Consider the following 22,673-nt stretch of genomic DNA (forward strand, 5'->3'; position numbering starts at 1 on the left):
ATCTCTATAGACAACACATTATCAGTATATCTCTATAGACAGCACATTATCATATATCTCTATAGACAACACATTATCAGTATATCTCTATAGACAACACATTATCAGTATATCTCTATAGACAACACATTACCAGTATATCTTTATAGACAACACTTTATCAGTATATCTCTGTAGACAACACATTATCAGTATATCTCTGTAGACAACACATGACCAGTATATCTCTATAGACAGCACATTATCAGTATATCTTCATAGACAACACATTATCAGTATTTAAACATTAAACTGTCTTTTTATGGATTATATGGTCTATATAGATGCCAGAGCTTTGCAGAAAATCATTGTCTGCAAAGCTCTGGCATCTATTTAGACCATATAATCCATAAAAAGACAGTTTAATGCTTATATTTACGTTTTCTATATTAGTTTCTTTTCGATTTCAACTTTAATTTACATTATAATTTAAAATCTTACTTTTACCGACGTTTCCATTGTCAGAGGTCAACAAATTGAACAGCCTATTGTGATTCACGTGCTGATTGGCAAAAAAAAAAAAAAAAAATAGTGCGTGGAAATAAGTAAAAAAATACTGAAAACATCATCAGATATTTTAATAACAATATCAATAATATTGGTAGTCAGTATTTCAGAATATACGGATCAATTATTCAGTTTGTTAACGATTTCGGATTTTTTTAAAAAACATTTACCATCCGGAACAATCATGCGGATGGAAATTTCACCCGTCACCACGCGCACGCAACGGCTGACAGCATTGACAGAGTTTGGCTATGAAAGTTGAATGTGTAGTGGGAGGAAGTGGAATTCGCCAAAAACCAGGTGTAAACATGTTCTTTGATTGCATAGAAACAGCATTACAGTTTATAGTAGCTACAACAGCACCGGTGTCAGGGATACGACCAATGAGAGAAGTGACAGTGGCCGAGGGAGTTAGACGAGCTTCAGCGACAACGTTGCTTGTGACGGGTACCATGGCTGTTTCAAGTTTAGTATGCGTTAGACACGATAATGCACCACTTGATGCTTTCTTTTGTGAAGAAGAAACTGTTCTATTGTACGACCGGAGAGAAGCCTCGTTCTTATGATTTGACATAAACATGATGTGTCGGGTTTCAAAATTTTTGTCATTCAAACACTGGATGGCGGTGGCGCGCAAACAATGTGGTGTGTAATGATTTTCCACTCTGGCCCCGGAACAAATATCTGTCAACATATGTGTTTATTAAATCTTGTTTTATTTCCGTTTTCGTGATTGTTAACCATTCTTACCTTTACTTTCGTTTTACATTTTAAGATTTGTTTTCTGGTCTCGTACTCTATCCGATAGCATGATGAGCAATGATAAGATGCCATTTGTTTACATTGGTTGCAAGTAGTTCCGGGGGATCCGGTCGCGTATGAATAACACCTGAATGCACGATTTGGGTGTCAGTTATGCATAGAAAGGTGTCACGCTTTGGGTGTCAGTTATACTCTCATAGACTGCAAATTTGTTTAGTTTCTTTATATCATGTCTTTGCCATCCAAATGTAAATATATCTCTATAGACAGCACATTATCAGTATATCTCTATAGACAGCACATTATCAGTATATCTCTATAGACAACACATTATCAGTATATCTCTATAGACAACACATTATCAGTATATCTCTATAGACAACACATTATCAGTATATCTCTATAGACAGCACATTATCAGTATTTAAGCATTAAACTGTCTTTTTATGGATTATATGGTCTATATAGATGCCAGAGCTTTGCAGACAATCTTCATAATGCGCGCTAGCGCATAATGAAATGATTTTCTGCAAAGCTCTGGCATTTATATAGACCATATAATCCATAAAAAGACAGTTTAATGCTTGTATTTACGTTTTCTATATTAGTTTCTTTTCGATTTCAACTTTAATTTTCATTATAATTTAAAATCTTACTTTTACCGACGTTTCCATTGTCAGAGGTCAACAAATTGAACAGCCTATTGTGATTCACGTGCTGATTGGCAAAAAAAAAAAAAAATAGTGCGTGGAAATAATTTTAAAAAATACTGAAAACATCATCAGATATTTTAATAACAATATCAATAATATTGGTAGTCAGTATTTCAGAATATACGGATTAATTATTCAGTTTGTTAACGATTTCGGATTTTTATTTTTAATTTACCATCCGGAACAATTATGCGGATGGAAATTTCCCGTCACCACGCGCACGCAACGGCTGACAGCATTGACAGAGTTTAGCTATGAAAGTTGAATGTGCAGTGGGAGAAAGTGGAATTCGCCAAAAAAACAGGTGTAAACATGTTCTTTGATTGCATGGAAACAGCATTACAGTTTATAGTAGCTACAACAGCACCGGTGTCAGGGATACGACCATTGAGAGAAGTGACAGTGGCCGAGGGAGTTAGACGAGCTTCAGCGACAACGTTGCTTGTGACGGGTACCATGGCTGTTTCAAGCTTAGGATGCGTTAGACACGATAATGCACCACTTGATGCTTTCTTTTGTGAAGAAGAAACTGTTCTATTGTACGACCGGAGAGAAGCCTCGTTCTTATGATTTGACATAAACATGATGTGTCGGGTTTCAAAATTTTTGTCATTCAAACACTGGATGGCGGTGGCGCGCAAACAATGTGGTGTGTAATGATTTTCCACTCTGGCCCCGGAACAAATATCTGTCAACATATGTGTTTATTAAATCTTGTTTTATTTCCATTTTCGTGATTGTTAACCATTCTTACCTTTATTTTCGTTTTACATTTTAAGATTTGTTTTCTGGTCTCGTACTCTATCCGATAGCATGATGAGCAATGATAAGATGCCATTTGTTTACATTGGTTGCAAGTAGTTCCGGGGGATCCCGTCCGTACATCCGGTCGCGTATGAATAACACCTGAATGCACGATTTGGGTGTCAGTTATGCATAGAATGGTGTCACGCTTTGGGTGTCAGTTATACTCTCATAGACTGCAAATTTGTTTAGTTTGTTTATATCATGGCTTTGCCATCCAAATGTAAATATATCTCTATAGACAGCACATTATCAGTATATCTCTATAGACAGCACATTATCAGTATATCTCTATAGACAGCACATTATCAGTATATCTTTATAGACAACACATTATCAGTTTATCTCTATAGACAACACATTATCAGTTTATCTCTATAGACAACACATTATCAGTTTATCTCTATAGACAGCACATTATCAGTGTATCTTAATACAGCACATTACTATATCAATAAAGACGATTAACAGTGTATTTGAAATTGAAATGGAAGGTATTGCTTGTTTTTGTTTTACCAATTCTAACATTTTGTATGTAAACAAAAGCGTCATATCTTTATTTCTACGAGAAAGTTATGTACACAGAATACCACACGGCAATATTGTCACAGAGTTTTCCACGTAACCTGCTATGTTTACACACTAATTTGTACGATGTGAATATTGCATCGCTATTTACACAAATACATTATATGTATAACGATCATTCATCTGTTGGTCACTAGGGGATTGACTTGCGTGTTTGAATGAATTGGTCGTACTACAAGAATGATACCTCAGGGCAACATCATCAACGTACGGACACATGATAGGTTAATGATCAAAGCGAATGTGGAAGTAAGAATTTTAAATATGTCTATTTATTTATCTATTGATATATTAACATGAATATCCATGCCTGGAAACTTCTTCTTACCTACAGTACTATATGACTCAAAGGCAAAAGTTAGCTATCGACTTTTATCGGAAAATAATTGTCACTTTGCTTTGAATTCAGTTGGCATTTTCTATACACTCGCTTAAACCAACACTTTGAAATTAACATATTGTAAGACCAAATGGAATTGACGTAACAAAAAAACTCATTTACATGGTGGATCCCTGATCATTACCATGGCTCTAGAATTGAGGACATGACATCACCAAATTTGGGCCTATATTAGAAGACGCTTTCGGAACACCAAGTCTAAATGTACAATTAAATATTTGGTTTTCTTATATGTTACCTTGCTTTCATTGTTTTTAAGTTGGAAATGCAGGTTCGTTCACATGTTGAAATCATTCTATTGTACTTTTCAGAAGTGCACGTGTCCGCTAGGCATTGTTTTCTTGCGTTGGCCCGATTTCTTGTCCGCTTAACCAAGATGTTTTACGAATATTCCTTCATACTCCTAGATAGGCCATGATTATGGTGACAGGTGACTCCGGCATAACTTGATTGATAAGTACATGTGATGATCGTAGGTGTATACTACCGGATATTGTACGTAGGCTTATCATTCCTACCACGTTCTGTTATCAAATCAATAATTGAATGTATTTCAAAACCTTAATCTGTGCCACAATACTTACCTTCCAGAAACGTTTGACACAAGTTCTAAATATGATGATATCAATTTTGCTACATTGTGCTTTTTAAGGAGCATTTTGTGTTTGTTTTGAGAATTAGTCTTTACGAGCATAACAGCTCTTTTCAACTAAAATCAACATGCTTTTTGCGTGTAAAGTAAATAAAGTTAGAATAGGATCGAAAAAGAACGACTTAGATGGAACGACGATAGCTGGTGACATACATAAAAAGGTTGGTACAATTTCAAACAAAACTATTTGCTTGATGGTCTACAATGGGTTTGTCGAAGAGACTGTATAGGTATCAATGATAGATATGCCGCAAAACAATGATATTTGTTACCATGGATATACCACATGATCATCTATTATTCATTGACATAGATACCATTGTATCGTCATTAGTTTGCAATTTACATCAAAGTCGCGTTTGTCATTTTACCAGGAAGGACATTTATTATAACACTTTAACCCAAAGTATTTAGGTCTGTGCGAAATGGTTGTTGGAAAACCAATAATTAAAGATACTCGATAGCTAAATATGGACAAATTATGCTGCGTTTGGTGACTACTCTTAACATTCCAGCGTGTCCTTTCAGTTACTGACACTGAAAATGGTGCATGAGGAACGTTATTATATTTAAATCTTTGTATCTAAGTAGTCAGCGCGAAGGCAATGAAAGATGCATGTATGTATTGCTACCCGCGTGTATAGAAAAACAAAATTCGCAGGATACCAACGTCTAAACGAGGTCGTAATTTAGACTGAACATAATCACATGATGGCGAAATACCGACGAATTCAGATCCCCACGGGGACTTTAAAAATCACAAGGATTAGACCAGTTGGTCATCCATGGTAAGGTCATCACGACACCCGCTTTACAAATCTAGGTGAACTTGGTAATTATTCGGCCTCAAAATGAGAGCCAGGTCGGTCAGTAGTTGATACCTGTCAAAACCACTGATACACATGCATAGTACTTTTGTCGTTTTGTGTTTTGTATGATCAAAGATGCACATGTGTATCTCTGTATTCTAAGCAATGTACGAACTAATTAGGCCTTAGTAATACTGAAACAGACCCTACAAAGCCTTGAATTCCATAGTAAAAATAGTAAAATACCATTGTGTAATTTTCTTTGCGGGTAACGCTGTTCCATAATGATACTAGAACAGATATGTCTTGTTTTATCAAATTGTAGTCCAAAGGTATGAGATTCTAGACTATTCAAATAAACCTCCACCCGTTGTCCGGGTGGACAGACGTAGACAATCCTTGTTACCAGTATTTCCTGCGAAGACTAGGCAGGGTATTTCTCAGAGGTGTTGTATAGATTTTCGTTGATCCATCATTACCTACATGTATGAATAGTTTTTGGATTGATACAAACACTTAATGGCCTCAGTTTGACGACTGGTTCGCCCGTTTTCAGTATCATGTGACCCGGGTGGTGTGTCCTGCTGGGTGTCTTCGGCAGTACGCTTCAGTGAGTTAGCACTATAAATCGCAAAAGTTCCGGCCTATCACAAGGAGACTTAACACAAACATACCGCAGCCTCCCAAAACACATCAAAATCACAGGAGGCACGCTTTGATATTAGTGCTGTTTTTTTTCAGAAAGTTATTGATTAATCTTTCTCAGATTAATTTTGTATATTCCCCATGTTTCGAAATGATTTGAAAGGAGGACTGGATAGATAAGAAAAGTAGAGAAAACCCTAGTCTTACATGCATCCAATGAAGATCATTCGATGGCTGTTAAACTGTAGTATGGATATATGAATCCCTTTTTGTTGGAACAATCCTTATATTGTACGACCACTGATCATGATATAAACCTAAACTGAATCAGCACTGGGATAATTCAGTAGAAAAAAAAGATATTGACAGAAATGGGGAGTGTTTAATTGTTGCAACTCTTTCTGGACAGACAAGACTACAACTTTGTGTAGACTGGTAGATGGCCACTTGCTCCTAAGTAGGGAATTGAGGGGCAATTTTGTACGTGTCCATAGAACAATATGCATAAAACTTTGATTCGTATCAATATTATGTGCAATATACATTTAACTAAAAACTTACGGTACAGTTATTTTAGTATCTCAACAATTTTAAGAGTTTGTTCTTTGACATTGAGGATCTTGAGACTAGATCAACATACTATGATGTACATGTACCTTATTTGCCCTGATCCGTTTCGACCACCTCAATATACCAGCCACAGAAACACGTATGTACCGGTAACACCAACCACAGCAATGCTAGTCATGACATCTCTAATGAGATTCAGCACGACAAAACCATGTCCTATCTCATCAACGTCAGACATAACATTACAAACAACACTAGTCCTAACAACACCAAATACACACACCAGCACCATCACGTTCGGCCAATGCCATGACGCCAACAGGAGGTTTGATTATTTTTAATGGTTTTTAATTGTGTTGTTTGTGTGTTGTCACTCAAACGGTTACGATAAAATCATGATACAATCAGCAATTTTGTATTTACAGTGTAGTAGACGAATTTCGAGCTGCAGCTATTTTAAGTCATATAAATATCAATTGGTCATACAGATGGACCATCAGATCTGAATGAAGTCAGCTGAACATATTACACTTTTTAAATGTCAAGCATCAATTACTTCACTTAAACAATAATAATTTAAGCATGCCTCTATGTACATATTTGTGTGTTTTAAGTTTCAAAGAGACTTCCAAGTATGGGGTTGTCAGATCTGAACTGATAGAGAACGGAGTGCCACAAATTTCGACATGGTATGTGCATTGCACATGGAATCTACCAGCAGTTGGTGTGCAATCTCTAGAAATACGTAGAGTCAGTCAGTTATACAATTGACAGTTCTTTGGACAATATGTAATGGCCATGTTGGAATTATGTTTGTCACTTCAGATCATGTGTACATACAAGTACCATTATTTCACAAATAAAACCTTGGTCGAATGTTTCTTTTTTTAGTGAAATTACTTTTTCTCGCTTTGGTTGAAATCACTGTCGATATAAGGATCAATATGTTTACATTATGATGGCACCAAACTTTACAAAACATTGTCCCGATTGACTTAGCTATGTGATTTTTATACCTGAACGATATCGCTAGTACGTAAATATAATTTGAACGATGCATCTTGAATCTTTATACTTCTTAACATATTCCATCGATTATATCTGGATTAATGATAATGACACTCATTAGGCATAACTTGATTTATTCATGGTTATAGAATGTTGATAATTTCTAGTCATAGAAAATGTCACTGCTATTATCATTTTTAAGAATTAGAAAAAAAATCTTTACTGGCACAATTTTTTTAATGAGTACAATTTGCCAATGTATGGACTTTTTGTGAAAGTCTTACATTACAATTGTATCTTTATGTCATTTTAGTAGAATGATTCATTAAAGTTCCCGTTTTAATTTTAATGTGTGTGTGTTTTGGATCGTTATATATCGGATGCGTATGAGAGAAACCTATGCCTATACCAATTGATTGAGATCATAGCAGAAAGGATGGTCGCCTCAAATAACATGTCAGCTACAGTACATACGTTTATGTTGTGACGTGATCACAAACGGGCAACGGCGTACTTGATTGGCTACGCTTTGTTGTTATATAGTTTGGGTGTCGATACCTATTGACATGCTTGAATAAATTATTCATGCTATATGAAGTGTCAACTCCTATATTACTGACGTGACCAGTGACAATCACACCATGTTTGTATTCTTTATTTGAGACAAGAATCATGTTTAATTCATGAAAAATTAATTATGATGTAAACGGTTTCATATGTTGCTTTATTCCAATGTGTCATCGGACGTATTTGGTAGACAACCGGCGAATTTGAGTCATTTATGTCATTGAACATGTCCCTACAAAAAAAAATACAGTTGAGTTGAACCGACGAACAATTCAATATTTTGCTAGATCATATCAACTTCCGTATTTTACTCTATATTATATTTTTGTTTTGAGTTATTGTTTAGTTTTAAATGGTCGACAATACAGTTTGATATATAGAACTATTTGTTAATTGGTGTAATAACTATTTATACCAATGTACTTAATTAAAACATGTTTAAAAAAGTATTAATTTTTTTTTTATTTTTTTTGGAAATAGTACGGATTTAATGTGCTGGATGTAAACGTACCTCAGAGAAATCGATAACACCTAGCTGAGAAGTGCCCCCAACATAACTAAAACTGGGTACCTTAAATAAGAGTCAAACCAATGGAAGGACATAGGTATACATCATGTCAGATGTTCATTTAGACACTATATGCGTGAGATAATTTGATGAGAAATAACATCTGCAGGCATTTTTTCAAGTACAAATTGTATATACCTCTCAAAACCATTAATGGGATAAATTGATATTATAGATCGATGTATGTAACTCTTTACATTACATGGATATACATTTGTAGGACAAGACGGCTCATAAAAAGTCAAATACAGACCGACGATCAGCAACATTCGAAGCCATCATCTTTAATATATTTCAAAGTGCTTCAACGTATTCCCTGGGAGCGATATTGTTCTTCAAAAATACATATCTGACTCGCATTGCTTATTCTTCCACTGACGATTGCGCGGATCTGTACATTATGGATATTCTTTGTATTCCGACATTTTTTTGTTATTACATGTTATATCAGTGATAAATGAAACTAACTGTCTGGAAGTTTGCATTTGAGAACTCCACCCACATCTACATGCATGTGATAAGTGATGATAAGTAATGAAAGAGTGGTTATGTACAATCTCATATATAGAGGTTACACAAAGAGTGGTTATGTACAATCTCATATATAGAGGTTACACAAAGAGTGGTTATGTACAATCTTATATATAGAGGTTACACAAAGAGTGGTTATGTACAATCTCATATATCGAGGTTACACAAAGAGTGGTTATGTACAATCTCATCTATAGAGGTTACACAAAGAGTGGTTATGTACAATCTCATATATAGAGGTTACACAAAGAGTGGTTAGGTACAATCTCATATATAGAGGTTACACAAAGAGTGGTTAGGTACAATCTCATATATCGAGGTTACACAAAGAGTGGTTATGTACAATCTCATATATCGAGGTTACACAAAGAGTGGTTAGGTACAATCTCATATATCGAGGTTACACAAAGAGTGGTTAGGTACAATCTCATATATAGAGGTTACACAAAGAGTGGTTATGTACAATCTCATATATAGAGGTTACACAAAGAGTGGTTAGGTACAATCTCATATATAGAGGTTACACAAAGAGTGGTTATGTACAATATCATATATAGAGGTTACACAAAGAGTGGTTATGTACAATCTCATATATAGAGGTTACACAAAGAGTGGTTAGGTACAATCTCATATATAGAGGTTACACAAAGAGTGGTTATGTACAATCTCATCTATAGAGGTTACACAAAGAGTGGTTAGGTACAATCTCATCTATAGAGGTTACACAAAGAGTGGTTAGGTACAATCTCATATATCGAGGTTACACAAAGAGTGGTTAGGTACAATCTTATATATAGAGGTTACACAAAGAGTGGTTAGGTACAATCTTATATATAGAGGTTACACAAAGAGTGGTTAGGTACAATCTTATATATAGAGGTTACACAAAGAGTGGTTAGGTACAATCTCATATATAGAGGTTACACAAAGAGTGGTTAGGTACAGTCTTATATATAGAGTTTACACAAAGAGTGGTTAGGTACAATCTCATCTATAGAGGTTACACAAAGAGTGGTTAGGTACAATCTCATCTATAGAGGTTACACAAAGAGTGGTTATGTACAATCTCATATATAGAGGTTACACAAAGAGTGGTTAGGTACAATCTCATCTATAGAGGTTACACAAAGAGTGGTTATGTACAATCTCATATATAGAGGTTACACAAAGAGTGGTTAGGTACAATCTCATCTATAGAGGTTACACAAAGAGTGGTTAGGTACAATCTCATCTATAGAGGTTACACAAAGAGTGGTTAGGTACAATCTTATATATAGAGGTTACACAAAGAGTGGTTAGGTACAATCTTATATATAGAGGTTACACAAAGAGTGGTTAGGTACAATCTCATATATAGAGGTTACACAAAGAGTGGTTAGGTACAATCTTATATATAGAGGTTACACAAAGAGTGGTTAGGTACAATCTCATCTATAGAGGTTACACAAAGAGTGGTTAGGTACAATCTCATCTATAGAGGTTACACAAAGAGTGGTTAGGTACAATCTCATATATAGAGGTTACACAAAGAGTGGTTATGTACAATCTCATCTATAGAGGTTACACAAAGAGTGGTTATGTACAATCTCATATATAGAGGTTACACAAAGAGTGGTTAGGTACAATCTCATATATCGAGGTTACACAAAGAATGGTTATGTACAATCTTATATAATAATATATTTACGTAGTTTTATAACGTTGATATACATAGTGTAAAAATGATGTATGATCTAGCACGAATTTACATGATATATACAAGATTTATGAGACATGTCTTACATTCGGCTGTGTGAAGTTAGCTCACATACGACATAAAACATTAAACAAATTCACCTCGTGTGTTTTCATTGGCCAACGGTAGAACTTTTAAATGTTCAGCGGCACGACATACGGCATTCAGATTTTGAATGTTCAGCTGCTCGACATACGAGATACGGCATTCAGATTTTGAATGTTGTGTAGCGCGACATACATTTTTAATGTACGACATGCGGCATTCATATTTTGAATATTGTGTAGCGCGACATACGACATTCAGATTTTGAATGTTCAGCTGCTCGACATTCAACATTCAAATGTAATCACTGGCCAACGAGGGAATTTTTGAATGTTGAATGTCGTATGTCGTATGTTGAGCTAACTTCACATAGTATATTCTTCGTTTAGTGAGCCTCTAGAATGCTAAGATCAGACGTCATTTCATTATAATTTGCACAACAGTTCATTATTTACACATACTGTATATCATGATTAGCATGTCATTAAATAATTTCATACTCATATGGCTATCTCTATTTGTCTCTTGATAAAAACAATATAGACTACATTTTATATTGTATTCTGTGGATATAGGTGACAGGACGTGATCACATTTATGATGCAGACTAGAAATCTTTTGATTGTGATATTTGATAATTCAACATGATAGCTGCGACACCAACTGTTTTGTTACTTTTAAACAAAATTATTGTAACCCTTCTGCGATCTAATTTGGAGTTGTTTCATAGAAAACTACGTTTTCAGTGACAAGAGTACATGCATGTTTTTAATAATTTTAATTGATTAGAAGTTTCGCAGTTAATAGTCAACAAGATGGACATTAAATGTAACTTTTGCGTTATTATTTCAAATGCATGTCTGCAACTTATTACATCACTACATCAAATTAAATCAATGTCATAGTGGTTGTCGGCCCAATTCTACTTAAGGTCAAATGGTTTTCGGTGTTTGAGCAAAGCCAGGATTACCCCGCTGACGCTGTCACGCTTTGATATGCCTGCCTTTGACAGGTGGTTTATTACTATCAAAAGTCTGTATTCAACAGTCCATCAAACTTTACTTGTCAGTATAATTATAGCTTTGTCGTCAAAAGATCCTGTCCAGGGAAGTACAAGGCCATTGACCTCTTATCTTGTTCGTCGGTGATGTTTCCACTTCCACTTATTAAGTTGTTTTGTAACATGGTGATAGCTCAAGCCAACATTTTAAAGCTTATGTTTAATTTTTTTCAAGTCTTCAAGTGGATAAGAATTACTTTCCTTGTCCTTTTACTAAAACACTACACGTTTGATTGGTAGACAGATGTTCATCATAATTTGTGCAGTTTTAAGACAATGTATAAGATAATTCACATCAATATTTACAGGTAGGTATAAACACGGTTTTCAACCTATTGTCAGAGCTGCTTCTTTTACCATATTTGGTCTAGATAGTGATGGATTTACAAGTTATCTCCCTTTAGACATGGATTTACTGTTCTGTATTCGATTATATTGTACCTAAAATAACTATTTGAGTACATTATTCCCAACTAAAACAACACACTAATACCTCAGCTAGACGGCATACGCCTACAATCGACTTCACAGGTTATTTCTAAGTTTTCTTCAGATGTAAAATTGTTGTCAAAGCCTGGACAATTTCTTCCGCTTGATCTGCATCTGAATTATTGTAGTGACGGAAAATTTATACAAATTTGTTAACGAGCGTATATAAGGTGAAAGTCTATGAATTAAAAAAAAATATCCTCGAAAAAATAACCTCGACTTCGTGGTGAGGAAGTCTTTATATGACCGTGAAGGAATATCTCAAGGTATCTATCCAATGTACCTCCTGATAAAGAGATAATTACATATCAGTCGAAAGTAGTTTACAGGAAAAAATCTTTAATTTGATTACAACCACCAGGTTTCTAGGAATACAAACATAATTTCACTACACCTTTTACACCGATACCTGGGTACGCCTTATCGTCATTGATATATCAACTGCCATACTGGTAGGACATATGGGTTGTACCTGCTGCCTCCATTGCATGATCGTAAAACCTGGGATGTTTTCTTCAATTTTCTTCTTTCTAATGCTTCCCTTTTTAGTTTTTGAATGAGCGTTCGCCCCTATGATAAGGCTGAAATATACCAGAGTATCTAAAATGTCTACTCAAAGTTTATACTCAATATTTAAGGAGAATGACAACTGGTTTGCCCGGCTTCAGAATAATGTAACCAAATGGTGTGTCCCACTGGCTGTCTGCGTCTTCGTTAGTGAGGTAACACTATAAAGTCGGCATTATATTTCCGCGATATAACAAGGAGACCGACACCAACATACTGTACATCTATCACCGACCAGTGCTGGTGTTAGCACGTTAAATAATGCTATAATACTACAATAATGTCACAAACAAAATTCGAGAGATAGATACAAACAAAAGTCACTATTCCCTACCACGTGTGTGAAGAATTGAAACAACTACATTTGTAAGGATACCTGGTACTTAAGATCACTTGTTTCGGATCGCGTTTGAATACATCTTACTTTAGAAAACACTAGTTGATAGAGAACCTCGTTATTGTCACGTTTGGCGAATATCTCGAGTCCCTGTGATCTGTGTGCACTATCCACTGTTTCATCTGATTTATAATGTACAACTAAACAAATCATGATGATAGTCATCTTTAGTATGTCATGCAGAGGCGGAAGTTCAATTGTTCATCAAAAAATATTTAAATAATGCAATATAAAAATATATGGCAGCAACCGCTTATTTATCGTTATATCGATCTTTATAAAACAGTTCCATAACCGCGTGTCCGCTGACGTGATTTTTTCCCAAGCTATCCTGCGCAGACGTGATTTCCCCCCAAGCTATCCTGCGCTGACGTGATTTTCCCCCAAGCTATCCTGCGCTGACGTGATTTTCCCCCAAGCTATCCTGCGCTGACAGGGTTTCGTGGGCGCTGCAGGGTAGCTATTTCTTCAGACTTGAATACGAAGTTTGGAGACACATATTCCTGATCGGGTCAGTCAGTGCTGAAGATGAACGACAGAATAATTCTAATCATGGCAATGCCATTGTTGTCTATAGAATATAAAACAGGATTTAAGATTTTTAAGTGAACTTATGAAGTAATGTCTGCCAGGTTTCAACCAGCATCAAAAAATATTTAAATAATGCAATATAAAAATTATGGCAGCAATCCGCTTATTTATCATTATATCTTTATAAAACAGTTCCATAACCGCGTGTCCGTTGACGTGATTTTTTCTCAAGCTATCCTGCGCTGACGTGATTTTTTTCCCCAAGCTATCCTGCACTGACATGATTTTTCCCCAAGCTATCCTGCACTGACGTGATTTTTCCCCAAGCTATCCTGTGTTGACGTGATTTTCCCTCAAGCTATCCTGCACTGACGTGATTTTTTCCCCAAGCTATCCTGCGCTGACGTGATTTTTTACCCAAGCTATCCTGCGCTGACGTGATTTTCCCCCAAGCTATCCTGCACTGACGTGATTTTTTCCCCAAGCTATCCTGCGCTGACGTGATTTCCCCCCAAGCTATCCTGCACTGACGTGATTTTTTCCCCAAGCTATCCTGCGCTGACAGGGTTTCGTGGGCGCTGCAGGGTAGCTATTTCTTCAGACTTGAATACGAAGTTTGGAGACACATATTCCTGATCGGGTCAGTCAGTGCTGAAGATGAACGACAGAATAATTCTAATTATGACAATGCCATTGTTGTCTATAGAATATAAAACAGGATTTAAGATTTTTAAGTGAACTTATGAAGTAATGTCTGCCAGGTTTCAACCAGCACAATATGTTCTTTAACACCAAATACACTTTTTATTTTCAAATGCAGAACAGCGTTTAATAAGCGGTCTCTTAGATATACTTATACAGTTCTTTTGAATTACTTATCGGATGAGACAAGAAACGCTAAAAGCGTTCTGTCTTTAAAAAAAGCTATATCTAATCAAATAATTTAAATCATCAATATAGTACAATATCGCAGGTATTCCTGTGATAGTGTAGTCTAAAAGCCTCAGCTGTGTCGTTGTTGTTGTTGTTGTTGTTGTTGTTGTTGTTGTTGTTAGTTTGTTTTGTTTTTACCATTAATTATGTACTACAGCCAGATAACTTGGTAGGTAGGGGCTGCCCAATCACATGCTCTCTGATCTGTATCATATGATAGTAATCATACAATGTACAGAATATGTATTATATTAACTATTTTTACGTACCGCAGCACTCTTCCTAACTTTTATTAAAGTCCCGCGATGTTTTTATAAATATAAAACTTTATCAAGTTAAACTTATAATCCCCTACGGGGTTATCTTTATTTATGTGTCATCCAATATGTACTGGTATTAACTGCAGTTATGAAGAGGTGTCATCATTAAGGTATACAGTCTATAATTCAACATCTTTTTGTAATGTTGTCTTAAGTCTTATGTTACGAAAACATAGAGAGGTTTTAAGATACATTTTCCATTTAACAACACATTATGTACGACTACTACTTGTAAGGTAGGGACATGTCATGTTCTTTTCTCTGTATTTAATGATAGTACATCTGATCATCTATTATACAAAATCATTATAAAGATATACATACTTCATGTATTTTTTTTTCAAAGATAATATAATGTATTGGTTAGGTTTTATATGTTTTATTCTTATATCTGTTTCCATATCTGTTTTTAAATATGTCTTTATAGGTTCTTCTTGTAAACTAATTCAATAATATATCTCTTTTTCTTCTTTTATTTGACAGACCAATTCCGTCAGAAACGATCACATTGGCTCGATCTGTTGGAGAAATTGGAGGGCTGCGAGAAGGGTTATTTACAATGATTTTTTTTATTTTTTTTTAAGTGCAGATTAGATGACAGGGTAAAAAGATTAGGGTGATTAGTATGTGAGGACGTCAAGGGCAACGAAGGGGATATGTGTCTTTAAGTCCGCAAGTGTTGTGCATTGTACTGCTCCTACAGGAAGGGTGGTCGGGGTTCGATTCCCCGATCGAGTCATCTGCTCGACCACGTGGTTTTTTTTTCTCCTGGTACTCCGGTTTCTTCCCACAGTAAGACCCCTCGCGCGCTTCCAACGGGGCCAACAAGAGTGATTAATATAAGTTCATTTAACCTGTTTCGTAATTGTTGTAAAATTAATAAATTTTAAAGAGGAGGTTCCAATGTGTTAATGTGGGGAAATGAGTGTTTGTATGTGTCCTTCGTAGCAGAGATATGTCTGAATGAATGCATGCTCGCATATCTAGTTCTGGTGTCTACTGGGAAGATAATGGATGCGTAATCAACGGCTACTGTATGATCTATTATTTTATAGAAGAGTGTTAAATAAAGGATTTTATTATTATTTATTATCATCATTTTTAAAGTATGACATTTATAACTTCATTACTCTGCCCCTTACAGTGTATATACTTGCATAAATTGAGATTGTTTTTCTGTTTTAGGTTTCAAACGCGTTGTGATGTGAGTATTGAAGATTTTAAACTGTTTGAATTTCTATCCAAATGTTTTTATCTATTATCTTTAGATGTTCTGACACTGACACTGTCCGTAGATCATCATCGCTCGTTACCACACTTAGACATACATAGACGATGGACAGGCATCTACACGTATTATTCTAGTGATTAACAAGGCACATAGCCAACAAACGTCTGTCCCAGTGGTGTAAATCCTTTGTTATAACTCATTAAAATAACATTGTAATGTGTGTTGAAATCCATTGTATCTACAATGCTAGAATAGTACATGAAGCATTTATTGATTCGATTTCTAAAGGCTTTTGACAGAAAGGTTATATTACATTCATAATAATGGATCATTAAGGCCAGTACAGACTGGATCATTGCAGTAGATATTCACAACAACGAAGATTTGGTCGATACAATGTAATTGTAAGCAGAGTTCTGCTGTCGTTGAATGTGAACCAAATGATAATTTTACAAAACAAATATGTTACAGACTAAGCGCATCTCTCCACGGGACCAAGAAATTAAGCATGTATGCACAAGACTACACTAAACAAACTGGGAATCGGACGCTTGAAATAGTCCCCGCTCATCGAAATCTAGGATAGAGACTGCAACGAGAAAAACACTTTATTCGAAGATAGACTCATTGAAAGAAGAGACCAGCGTATGATAGCATGATGCATTTCTATAATACTTACAATTCAAGTGTTTATCTGTACCTAACATGGTATTTAAAGCCAATATTCACGTGTTTTTGTATAATACTGGACTAGAGTAAACATGGAAATTTACGAGGGGGTATACGTTAAATTCGCGAAGGTCATTCCCTCGCGTATATTATTTTGTAACGGGTGTGGTATTATTGGAACAGTTGCAAAGTTACAAGTCAAAAATACTGATGGTCATGTACAGCTAGGTCGACTGGAGCACAGCAGAGTAAAGTATCTTGCTGAAACATACAATGTACAGCACAGAGCCGGTACTCGAACTAACGAAGCTTTGGCCATGTATCCATGCTTCCTACTACTAGATCACCGTACCTCTGTACAATATATTAAATGAGCTTATAGTTTAATGTAGGTAACAGAGTTCTATTACTCAATTTGATCATTTAAAATAGGAATAGTCATCATTAGAGACATACATTACTGAAGGCGTCATGCCGGGCCGGGATGTCACAAACGCAGAAACTCGATGAACGATTTTTTTTATAATTTAACTATGAAGAAATTTCCTCTGGATCTTGATGATCAATATCTAACTGTCATCGGCCATTGTTATTGAAACCGTATGTATTGTGTTAATTTCAATAGAAACCCAGTTAGTACAGTGAAGTTCAATACAGGTTCGGAAAGACCGGGCCCAGGTGTAACAAAACAACTATGTATAACAATGCTCGTCCTATGTAGCGGATGTTCATCAACACAGCAGATTAATATGTGGTCGGGTGTCGAGGACACACCGACTGAGGAAGATAAAATAGGGAAGGAAGGGATAGCTTAAGATCCCTAATGACTGTTCTATTTCGATACAAACGTTTTAAAAATTGATAAAATGAATATGCAGACAAGAGCAGTTGGTCGCAGCGATATACTTTATTTTATTTTATTTAGTACGTCGTAATGCTTATGTTTTACGAATCAAGTGACATTCAGATTCCTATTGATAAACAAATGAAAAATCATTTTTCCAGGGCAGCAAGAGTTTTTTTCCGAGGGTAGGTTAGATAGCATTGGTTCTGTAGAGAAAGTGTCATTTGAAAGTCGACAGCCCTAAACTGCATCTTCCGAAACCAATGGTCGTCCTGATAGTTACTTTACTGTAGAAATGAAATAATATATATGAGGATCACTATTGTATTTTATTTTGTGTGGAAAGTCAGCAACAGGTAGTTTTAAAAGTCATGGGGACATTAAAATTGATCCGAAAGAAAGAATAGATTGTGCCCACGTTCCATTATATTAGACCATTTTGGGACAGGGTAGAGATACTGGTATATAATTATTCTTCAATGATATTTACCATTGTTTGATATATCAGAAAGTATAACAGCGTATATATGATATTGAAAAGCAATTATTTCAGCTACGTTTAATGCTCCTATAGATTATATTGAAGTAACATACACACATTTAAATACCTAAAATATAGTGTAAGCCTTTCCGACCAGGACAAGAAAGAGGTTAACAACATATCGAGGCAGGAAATATCAGTAACTGGGGGAGTTTACAGAAAATAAGCTGACAGTATTAACATTTGATGTCTTAAAAATATATCAAACTGACCAATGATATGACAACCGCTGAAGTTTGTAACAATCTGCCAAAATGTTTGTATGTGACAACCAACGGTTCAGGGACTGAAATCGGTTATGGACACATCAACTCTCACATCGATAATGTTTCAAAGAAATTTTGTAAAAATCATAAAGAAGTCATAATAAAAGAAACAACGGAGACGGTCACTGTTTAGATCTTAAAATGTAAATATGTTATACTTAACAGAGCAATGAAGCTAAGATAGTTTATGGATACTTAAAATGAGAGGAGTTGGATATTCAATAACTGTCAACCTTGTTTGATGTTATGTCAAAAAGGTTATTACGAAGCCAATTCAAAACCAGTACAGTTTCAGGTTAGATTAAAACAAGCGGTATTAAAGATTGCGTTTATCCCTTATTAAATGTTACGTAAAGCTGGGTTCTTAAAGGCGTTCCTACATAAATAAAGATGAAAATACCTGATCCTTCAAAATAATCGAGACTACGAAATAACGCAGAAATAAGGCTTCCCTATAAGGACCTTTAGTCACATTATCAAGTGCGAAGGTTGATGTTCTGGTGTACACAAAAATGACAGATTGAAAACGTGCTTGAAAGAAAGCATTTACAGAGTCCGCTGAAAAATGAGAGAAAAAGAATATGAAAGAGACAGTATCCCTACATATCTTTGAAAGAATAGACTGTTGGTATTACATCAACAAAGAAACGGAGAAGCTTGCCTCCTACCCGGTACTTTACTATTTATATAGTGTACACTTGTACTTGATACAGATCTTTCAAAAAACCGTTGTTGAAAATTAAAAAAAAAACATCAGCTGACACTTCGGTTACTGGAATCTTGCTTCCTAAGTATTTGTAGCCAAATCATTACTTTACTAAAAGATAATGTATTAATAAACCCATTAATATATAGACTTCACATCAATATATTTGCATAACTCATAGTAGAACGATCGCAATAAAGGACATATGAAGATTGTGTTCCCTGAAAACCACCTACGGGTTCCAGTCAACAGAAGAGATATTAATTAACACTCGCATGCACAATTTGCGATATTCCTGATGGTCACGTATGCATTGTCATGTAATTTTAGTTCGTCTTGTACCCTGAGAAAGGAACAACTGGATTCGAACCGTTCACTTTAAAACTGTGACTTCACTTCACTGTTCCGCATAGATTGAGAACGGAAAGGATTGGATTGTGTCGATTAATTGGCACGGCATGTGTGATACATATATGTGTATGTCCTTGATGTTGTTTTACCGGTCTTTTTTCAATGACGTTATAATCTCATTAAGCTTCTATCGGTGCGTCACGCTCCAGCGAATGTAACCCAGCCAATTATATATAAGCATAGTATACATAGACCTAGCTAGCACGACTCAGGGAATAGAGCAACGACACGCTGGATGTTACCAAATCGATATCATTCTTGTTAAATTGTCGAACACAGTCCAACCTATTAGATTTTATCGGAATGTCAATGATTGCTTCTCATAGCTTTTAAAACAAAGTATAATTACAACATAAACGTGTTTCTCAATACATGTAATAGACAGAAATGGACGTAGAACTAGTCGAGGAAAAGCCATGCGACAACATGAAAGAGATCATTCATATTAATCTTAGAGGTACGAGATTTTCGACAACCAGATCGACACTGAGTAGACTTCCAGTGTCTATACCCGAGGACGAGAGGGGTATTTATGATGCAAGCAATAATGAGTACTTCTTTAACAGAAACCCTGGCATCTTTCACGAGATCCTTGACTATTGTGAAACAGGACGTCTTCACCTCCCCGAGAATGTCTGTTCTCAGAGTAGTCGGGAGGAGCTGGCTTTCTGGGGAATCCCTCAAGATTGTGTCCAACAATGCTGCTGGAAAGCTTTCTATAAAATCGACGATGAGATGGACGTACTAGACAAACTGTTGAGATACCTTCCTTTGGAAACTGATTCGACACGTGCGCAATCTAAGTTCCAGAGGTCTTCGTTCGGAAACTTTCAAGCAAGGTCGTGGCGTTTTCTCCATGACTGGAACTATTCTCGGGCTGCCAAGGTACTGTAATATGGTTGATTATGTTACAGTTTTCCATTGTAATTGTCAAAGTAAATTCAGAACAAACAACTAAACGAAATTGTACTATATTGAAGTTTTATTTGATTAATACATTCTTCTACTAATGCTTTTTCGTTTATCATATTAATTTTATAATGTCACCATCATACGTTGATATATCACTGGTACGATAACAAGCTACTTGGATTAAAGTAAATATATACGACAATCAATCTAAAATATCATAAAACTTTCACCTTTGTTATTTTTGATAATGACCATAGCTTAAATGTTATAAAAGCACGTATTTAAATTTAGAAAAATACCTATATGTTTCCTGGTCATGTTTAGGAGGAGTCGTTGCTTTGTGCTCCATACTATTTTACTTTGCTATTGTATTTTAGGCGAAAGCAAATTTAAAGGTTCTTAATTTCTATGCTTACCAGTATTTCGTTAATTGCCTTGTATGAATTACGTTATCTTAAACTTAACCAAATACCTCATTAGAAATGTGTATATTTTCTAACAGGGGCAAGAATATGTTTACCTTATCTCAATAAGATACCAGTCACCTAGATACATGTAAATATACCACATCATTTGTGGTTGCAATATATTTAATTAGAAAATACAGTAAAAATCTTATGTTGTTTTCTTGGGTTCTTATGGTCCGGTTGTTCTAACGTCAGAAACATGGAGTACATGTTTTTTGACCTGTACATGATCATTTCTTATCCAGTCAGAACAAGGGGGAAACTTAACACACGTAGTAACAATACTAATGATATATGATCAGCGTCCTATGAAAGAAAACACTATATCGAATTTATTATTAACATTATTTTTCAAAGGCATTAAGATAAAAGGTGTAACCTACAATGGAGCATATATTGTTAGGCATGCAACATTTCTAGTCGAAGGTATATTGGTTGACCTTGGTAACACCTATGTAAACAAATTGTACCTCTATCCTTGTCTATTTGATTTAGCTTCCATATGAGGCTACATGTATTTATAGGATACCTTGCAAAGTCCTTCAATTTCACCAATCGATCAACAGAAGGGTCAGATAATCAAGAATGTCCCCTGAGGTTTAATGATTTCTCTGTCACATTCTCAAGGTAGGAGATGATTATTTTTCTACCATCAGATGTATTTTCCAGTTGTTCCAAATATGTGAATGATGATGACAAATCTGTAAATAATGAGAGACGAATTTATTAATAATGGGAGGCAAATCAGTGAATAATTAGAGACACATCTGTGAATAATGAGAAGATAATCTGTATTTGAATGATGGAAGACAAATCTGTGAATAGTGGGAGACAAAAATGTCAATAATGGAAGACAAATCTGTGAATGGTGGGAAACAAATCTGTTATCAATCGGCAATAAATATGTGACTGATTGGAGACAAATCTGTAACAAATGAGAGAGAAATATGTGAATAACGGAAGACAATGAATAATGGGAGATAAATCTGGGAATGACGGATTGATTAGAGAAATATTGACGATGTGTTATCTTAAAATAGACGCTACCATTAATCTTTAGACTTAGCCTTTAACTAGGATTTGCACCATATTTACAGGGCGGGTGTCGTCACTGAAGTACAATACACTTATTTATATATATTTGTTTTGCATCGTCTTCTATTGATGAAGTATTGTCATATCCTGACATCACAATCGATTTCTGTCTGATGCAGCTAAAGAAAAACTAAATAATGTAAAAATATTCCAGTGGCATTTAAAAATCGTTACTTTGGCCGATTCACTTAATAATAGGCCGATTGTGAGATACAATTCAAGATCAATATGTAATTTTATTTCTTGTTTTTGTGAGATCGCGTTATTGTTTGCATTTTAATACGCACTTTA

The 22,673-nt window shown here is 35.3% G+C and overlaps 1 protein-coding gene across 1 annotated transcript; it reads left to right on the forward strand.

The window, feature by feature from the left end:
- Positions 1–20,295: 20,295 nt before the first annotated feature.
- LOC117332277 (potassium voltage-gated channel subfamily C member 1-like) lies at positions 20,296–20,802 on the forward strand. Its single transcript, XM_033891163.1, has one exon. It carries the CDS (start codon positions 20,296–20,298, stop codon positions 20,800–20,802), a length of 507 nt encoding a protein of 168 aa, XP_033747054.1.
- The last annotated feature ends 1,871 nt before the right edge of the window (positions 20,803–22,673 follow it).

Source organism: Pecten maximus, chromosome 8 (assembly GCF_902652985.1).
Source record: "Pecten maximus chromosome 8, xPecMax1.1, whole genome shotgun sequence".
NCBI lineage: Eukaryota > Metazoa > Mollusca > Bivalvia > Pectinida > Pectinidae > Pecten > Pecten maximus.

Excerpts from the sequence above, each read along its gene's own strand:
- LOC117332277 (XM_033891163.1), top strand. The coding sequence starts at position 20,296 with ATGGACGTAGAACTAGTCGAGGAAAAGCCATGCGACAACATGAAAGAG.